At 38.7% G+C, this 8,033-nt stretch overlaps 1 protein-coding gene across 1 annotated transcript; it reads right to left on the bottom strand.

Annotated features, from left to right (window-relative positions):
- Positions 1-905: 905 nt before the first annotated feature.
- LOC133744797 (histone-lysine N-methyltransferase, H3 lysine-9 specific SUVH5-like) lies at positions 906-1,703 on the bottom strand. The gene has a single exon (XM_062172839.1). The coding sequence runs from the start codon at positions 1,701-1,703 to the stop codon at positions 906-908; it is 798 nt and encodes a 265-aa protein (XP_062028823.1).
- Between the last annotated feature and the right edge of the window lie 6,330 nt (positions 1,704-8,033).

The following is an 8,033-nucleotide window of genomic DNA, read 5'->3' as shown; positions in this document are numbered from 1 at the left end:
GGTGGCAAGCAACACATTTGAATTTCATTTGTATTTGGCTGGATTAATCCTGCTTTGAGAATCATTTGAAACTTATCCTTCTTATATGTATTTGATGTCGGGTTTATTTGTTGCCCTACTCTATCATTCTTGGGGTAGCTAGATACATCAAGGATTTTGGGCAGCTTCTTGAAAGGAGTTCAGGGTCTGCCATTCCTAGCTAGCTAGCTCTAGAAAGACCCGGAGGGTTGACAGCTACTATGTTGTTTATGGTCTAGTGAGTGGAATATTGGTGGGGAGGGAGTCTAGCAGCAACAACAGCGAGACACATCTCAAACATCGGATCCACATGCAACATCTATATATAGAGTACTCTATCCACACCAAAAAGATCTTATTTAACTTCCAATGGATTTTTGAAACACAATAAACAATCACATGAAAAACAAAAGATACATAGTTATAAAGTCAAAAGACACTGTCCAGCATTATTATTATATATCAAACCGAACTACAACATCCAATAGCATATTGCATGAATCATATACAGCCTTAACATCCAATAGCATATTGCATGAATCATGTACAGCCTTAACAAATTGAACTACAACATCCAATAGCATATTGCATGAATCATATACAGCCTTATCAAATTGAACTACAACATCCAATAGCATATTGCATGAATCATGTACAGCCTTAACAAATTGAACTACAACATCCAATAGCATATTGCATGAATCATATACAGCCTTAACAAATTGAACTACAACATCCAATAGCATATTGCATGAATCATATACAGCCTTAACAAATTGAACTACAACATCCAATAGCATATTAACTGCAACATCAAATTGAACTGCAACATCCCTTGTCAAATTGAACGTACTGCAACATCCACTTGCATGGCCTATTCAAGCAGACTAGCTTTCATCATCTCGGTGGAGCTTGAACTTGTATGCACTTTTGCCATTGTGGTCTCTCTCTTCCCGATAGCTTTGCACTTTGTAGAGCCCATCGTAGTAAAAAATCCTCTTTTTATTCAAAGACATGAAGTACCGGATCACTCTCACAGGATTCTGAAGATCAATACTATTAGCCAAAGCCAAATTAGCCCCTTCAAGCACTTGATTAATCTTCGCACCTGCTCCTTGACCAACATAAACAATTGAATGCCTTTCCTGCAGCTCATCTTCATAATCACCAGAAGCCACAATACTAGTAGCATACAGCTTACCCCGATACTTGCGATAATCGATCCCATTCATCAGAGGGGCATGTAAACCAATCATTCTTAGTTGCACCCTATACCGAAACTTGTCACCCACTTTCACTCCTGGGACATTTCCAAAAATCTTGTCTGTATTGACAAACTGTCCTCTGTTTTTCACAATATGATAGGCAGTGTCATGAAACCTCCGGTCTCCCTTTTGCATGAGTCTACAACACTCGGTACTAAAAGACATTAATGTATCCTTCACTCTTTTTCTAGCCTCCACTGCAGTACCCACACCCCTCTCCTGACCGTCAGCTAACAAAAAGTTCCTTCGAACCTCTACTGAAGTACTGACAACACTGTCCAGACCATCTGGTAACAAAAGTCTACCACCCAGTTCCTTTGAAGTATCCCTACCACCCATATCCTCAGCTGAAGAAACATAAACTCTGATTCTCCTCTTAGTCGGTGAGTCAATTCCTTCCGCCGTCGATTCCGAAGTCATGTCGTCTACAAGTTTCGTTTCCAGTCCCAACCAAATGTAATCAAATGCAATTATCTGAAAAGCCAGAGTAATCAATCAGATATAAAACAAAAGAAGCAACAGTGCTAGCTCTAAGAAAGAACCACGAGTAAGGACCCAATTTGGTTATAGGAAAAGGCAAGGCGAAGACCCTATTTCAGTCCCACTCGCATCTACCTCATCCCCTCAATCATATTTCATCTAGGTCCTAATTAAACTCGTATTAAATCAAAAGCCTAGTAATGATCACTCAAAGCTAGTTTAACAAGCCAAATGTGGTTTGCTTGGAGTGAAATTCTCCTCCAACCACAATTAGGAGTTCTTGCTTTAATTTGTAACAATAGCAAGGACCCATTTTGAATCCATTCACTCAGCGATGATTAACATGTCTTATCCCGTCATTAATGTCCTAATTAGGACTCAATTCACTCCGTTATGATCAATCAAATACCACTTTTAGACCAGAACCCTTCTCTTCCAACCACAATCAGGAGTCAATTCTTGCTTTCATTTCTAACACTAGCAAGGACCCAGTTTGGTTATAAACGGTGAGAAACAATATATTCACTCATGAATGTTTAACTGGTTTTGATCCCATCATTAAGGCCCTAATTAGACACATAATATTAATACCAAAAAAGCCTCCTAATGATCAATCAACTACTATTTTTAGACCAAAACCCTTTTTTCTCAATGACAATTAGAATTCCTTTCTTGATGATCACAGAATCGAACGATGAAAATGATGCTGGAAAGTAAAAGAACATTCAGTTCAAAACCAAATTTTGAAGAACTACCCGAATTGAAAACTGGAGAACAGAACGATCCTCATGCTAACCCTAACCTCAAACCCCCAAATCCCAAGAACTTTCACCAAAAAAGAAAAAGGAAAACCAAGAAAAGATGGCAAATAAACAGACCCACTATGCAAAAGAATGAAGCACATTTGCCCAAGAAATCAAGAATCAAATTTTAAGTGAACGCATACACAAACCAATACAATGAAGAACAGCAAAATTCAATGAGATAAAGCAAACCCGGTTTATCAAAATCAAGAAACAAAACCATATAGGAAGAGAGAACTTACCCAGAAACCGAATGATGAGCAATGTGATCTCTGGAGAGCGAGAAGACGAAGCGTTTGGAACCCAGAAAGACTGAAAAACCCACCAAAGAAATGAAAAAGGGGGGGAGGGGGTTTTAAAGAGGTTTTGAATATTTTTTGGTAAATAAAATTTACTTTTGAGTTCGCCGACTCCGAGTGCGCGAAAGTGAAAACTTTTTAATTTTCCCGCTGTATGATGACGGCCTTTTACCGGGGTTAATTTTAATTTGGGCCGGCTAATATGGATCCCCCAAGTTTCCCAAGGCCGGCTGACGACAATTTTATGTATATATTCATGTTTTTTGCGAGAATTCTACGTCCGGGTGACGGGTAGTACAGCTAGGGCTGGGCACTACAAACCGAACAACCGATCCCGGCCGGGACGGGTCGGTTTGAAAAGTCATTTTTTTACTGTTTTGTCCCGGCCGGCCCGTATCGAGAAAACGGGACGGGCTTCGGTTTCAGTTTATATATAGAAAACGGGACGGGCCCGGCCCGTACCGAAATAATAGATTTTATATATATATTTTTGGTTTTAACACGTCTCAGTGTGATTAGTTATTTGGTTAAGCCTATACTTCTATTATAGACTCTACCACACCATATTCTACTCAGTCTCTATCTCTCATCTCTCTCAGAGTCTCATACCCGAGTCTGGAGACTTAATCTCAGTCAATCAATCTCTCTCTCTCAACCATCTCTTCACTCTCTCTTTCTCATTTGATAAACCCATATTATGCAATTCTCAATTCAACCATCATTCCCTAGTCACCTTCACCAATTCATCAACGTACGATTTCATCATCATAGATGCACAAACCCAACCCTAATCCCCAATTCGCCAATTCTCATCCCTTCAGTCATTTACCACTCACTCGATTCCAAGCTTAGAACCCTAAATCCCCAATTCACCGCTCATCAATTCAGCACCTCAAGTCATCAAAATCACCAATTCCCAAATCGAGTTCCAAGTCATCAATTTCAGTTCAACAATATCTTGCAGCTTGAAGAAGCTGATGGCTAGAGGGAAGAAAACAGCTCGAGCTCGATTAGATGCTTCTGGTCTTGAGGATTCTTCAACAGCCACATCACCGTCTTTTCCTGCACTACTCGAAGCTACAAGCCAACCTGAAGGTGCAAATCCAACTCTTGAACAAGCTGCAAGTCAACCTTCTGGAAGTGAAGCTGCTGCATCTGTAGGTGAGGCTCCTTCTGAAAAATCAGGTATAAAACGTAGCTTTGTTTGGGAGCATTTTAAAGAGTATGATAAGATTGAACATGCTAAAGATGCTGATGGAAAAGACATCCAGATAGTTCATAAGAGAGCTCATTGCATCTACTGTCCTAGGGGAAAGGTTGGTGATTTTGCTGTTGAAAGTTCTAAGAATGGCACTTTTTGTATGATTAGGCACATTAACTTGACTTGTAGATATTATCCTCCCAATATGGAAAAGTCGCAGAAAAATCTTGTTGGTGATAAATTTAAGGGCAATAGACTGACCACAGTAACTTATAGTCAAGATGATTATTTAGAAGCTTATGTAGAGATGATTATTATTGATGAGCTTCCTTTTAGTTTTGTGGAGAAGAAAGGCTTTAACAGATTTTGTGTTAAAGTGTGTCCTCGATCTTTTTGATGTTCCATCTAGAAGGAAATTGTGTAGAACATTTCTAAGTATGTATGATACTTCAAAGAATGATTTGAAGAAGACTTAGAGGAAGTATAGGTTGAGTCTAACCACCGATACTTGGACTAGTGTTCAAAATGTCAATTACATGGTGCTTACCGCCCATTTCATTGACATAGATTGGAAGATGCACAAGAGGGTTATTAATTTCTGTGTGATTCACAATCATCAAGGGTCAACAATAGGGAAGCTTATTGAGTCATGTTTAGTGGAGTGGGGAATTGAGAAAGTCATGTGCATTACAGTTGATAATGCCTCTGCAAACAAGTCTGCCTTAGAGTGGCTTGTGTCTAAAATGAACAAATCTGCATCTTATCAACATATTTTGAGTGGAAAATACATGCATGTGAGATGCACTGCTCACATCACTAACTTAATAGTGGGGCATGGCTTAAAAAGGTTGCAAAAGTCTGTGTTAGCAATTAGGAATGCAGTGAAGTATGTGAGATCTTCTGCAAACAGATTGGATATTTTTAAGAAGACTGTGGAGAGAGAGAAGCTTCCCTGTAAGGGACTTGTGTGTTTGGATGTCCCTACTAGGTGGAACAGCACCTATCTAATGTTGGAAGCAGCTGTGAAGTTTAAGAAAGCATTTACAGTGATGGCTGAAGATGAAGATAGCAATTTTGCAAATTACTTCAAGGAACCAGATGAAGAGTACGATGAAGATGGAAATCTTGTACCAAGCAGGAATAATAGAAATAGGGTTGGACCTCCAGAAGTGGAAGATTGGGAGAAGGCTGAGGTCTTTGTGGAGTTTCTAAGAGTGTTCTATGATGTCACATTAAGGGTTAGTGTATCATTGCACCCTACTGTGCACACAACTTTCCATGATGTGATTACCATGGAAAAAAACATAGATCGGACAACATGTTTTTGGAACCTGAGATGGCTACTGGATCAGAAACTGAGAAAATTTTGATGGATATGGCAGCCAACATGAGATCTAGATGGTTCAAGTACTATGGTTCATTTCATGAAATCAATCACATGATCATCATTGGCCTTGTATTAGATGCAAGGTTCAAGTTGAAGAATGTTACTCACATCTTTCAAACTGAAGGTTTAGATGATGATGAGGTGCAGAGAAGGACCTTGGAAATTAAAACCCTTCTATTTGCTCTATATGATCAGGTATTACACTAGTTCATTGTTTGAATTTCAGTTGCTTAGTTGGTTTCAAATATATATTAATTTCTGTCTTTTTTGTCTTAGTATGTCTTGGTTGTAGATGGAGGTAGACACCTGCAAAGGCAGCAATCTCCCGGCTCTTCATCTAGCACACTTACAAGTAGAAGCAGCAGAGGAGGAGTTAGAGGCCAGCTGCTCAATAATTGGAAGAAGGTTGTTGAAGAAAGCAGTGAGGCAGTCATAGCACATGAAGTGGATCAATACCTGGATGCTCAATTGGACCCAACTGATGATGAAGATTGCTTTGATATCTTGTGCTGGTGGAAGATAAATGGCTGCAAGTTTCCAGTCTTGGCAGCAATAGCAAGGGATGTTCTTGGGATTCAAACCTCCACAGTGGCCTCAGAGTCTTGTTTTTCAACAGGAGGCAGAGTGATTGACTATTTTAGGAGCTCATTAACTCCTAAAACAGTGGAGGGACTGATTTGCATGCAGAACTGGTTGCTAGGTGATGATATTGCAGAGGTTGTTGATGATTGCTCAATTGAAAACCTTGAGTTTTATGAAGAAGTTGAGAAACGTATCTACTTTTTAGTTTTTACATGTGTTTTGACTGTTTTCAGTATTTTCAGTGCATAGGCATTTACATTTTACATCACTCTTTCTTTTTTCTTTTATTTTGCAGACCATGAAAGCACTGCATCTAGCAAAACCAATGTGTGTCCAGCTCCAATTCCAAGAGCAAAAGGCAAGGGAAAGCTTGGGGCAGCCGGTAATGTGATAGATGTTTGAAGATTTCATTTGGTTGTTTGCACATTTTCAGTTATGGTTTGAGTGTTTAAGAACTTAATTTTTGACAATTTGGAATTGAAGTGTTTAATTGTGTGGACTGTGGACTGTAATAGATTATGCATTTATGCAGTTATGGCTCAAGTGTTTAAGAACTTAATTTTTTTACAATTTGGAATTGAAGTGTTTAGTTGTGTGGACTGTAATGGATTATGCAAATTTGGTCTTGTTTGGTATGCAGGTTTGGTAATTTGCCAATTTGGTATGCAATATTTGGAAATTTGGTCATTTTTTCTTCTTGTTTAGCACTTTAGGTCTTTAGCTTTTATTTGCAGCTTGCAGCCTTGCAGGTTTTGTACATTGGTATGCAACTATGCACTATGCAGATTTGGTCATGTTTTTCTTCTTGTTTATCTTTTAGGCTTTTAGCTGCAGCTTGCAGGTTTGGTACTTTGGCAGGTTGGTATGAAATTGCAATTTGCAAGTGTGGAACTATGCAGTATGCAGATTTGGCCTTTTTTTCCTTTAGTTTTAGCCTTTTAGGCTTTTAGGTTTTGTTGAATAAGATCAGCTTGTTGGATTATGGAATGATGAAGTGTTGTAGGGAATTGCACTCTTACTTGTTCTCTTTGAAATGATCATTTGAATGTATTGTTGACATAATGGAAAAGTAGAAATGCAAAGTTGCAAACTGTGAAATTTACCACATTGCAAACTCAGGTAACCTGTCTTTTTTTTTTTTTTTTTTTTTTTCGGGCCTGTCCCGGCCCGATACCGATCGGGTTCGGGCCTGTCAGGATCAATTCTCAAAATGGCCTCAACCGTACCGGCCCGTCCCGATTAATAATTCCGGGTCCGGGATCAGGATTACCACTGGTGAGATAAACTTGTTGACTTTGGCAGCGCCCAGGTTCGATCCACTGGGGCTCACTTTGTTTTCCCTCCTGTTAAACTGCTAATGTATTATCTTTTCAGTTTTTAGTTTCTTTTGTAAATAAACACTTTTTTTTCTTTTTAACTTCTTCGGAAAAGTTATTTTGTTATTTGTTTTTTCAATTACTACTAATGTAATCGGTAATTAGAATAAAAGGCAAGCATACTTCTCCTAATTAGAACGGGATACTATGGTTTGGGTCAAATTCATAAAATATTCCAACCCCCTCGAAACTGAGCTTGATCTCAAGCTTGAAAGTCGAGAAAACTCTGCAAGAGTTCATCAGCTTCTTCACTTCAATTGACGTACCAAGCCACTTAGTCACCGGCTTATTTCCTTTTCTCAAAATCCTTGTATGGATTACACTATTTCAACTATTATGGTTTCATCTAACTTTACTTTATAAAGTTTCAGGGTATTCTGTTCTGCCAGTTAAAAGACTTCAGATGGGTTTAGTGAATTTGAGTTGCTGCTGTAGCTAAGTAGGTTTTTAAAAGATGTCAGGAATGCTTTAAAATAGCCTACCCATGTGGAGATTTTGACATGATTTTTGTTCTTGATGTGGTGTGAGATATTGTTTGGTTCTGACTATGACTCCTAAGAAGCGAGTACAAGAATTGAATGGTGAAAGAATATCATTACTTCTTCATAGAATAAATTGTCTT

The sequence above is a fragment of the Rosa rugosa genome, chromosome 4, assembly GCF_958449725.1.
Source record: "Rosa rugosa chromosome 4, drRosRugo1.1, whole genome shotgun sequence".
In the NCBI taxonomy this organism is placed as follows: Eukaryota; Viridiplantae; Streptophyta; class Magnoliopsida; order Rosales; family Rosaceae; genus Rosa; species Rosa rugosa.
Note: the sequence above shows the minus strand (reverse complement) of the source record. Positions and strands in the feature narration are given on the sequence as shown.

Bases quoted from the DNA above. Each gene is read 5' to 3' on its own strand.
- LOC133744797 (XM_062172839.1), bottom strand. From the start codon at position 1,703: ATGACTTCGGAATCGACGGCGGAAGGAATTGACTCACCGACTAAGAGG.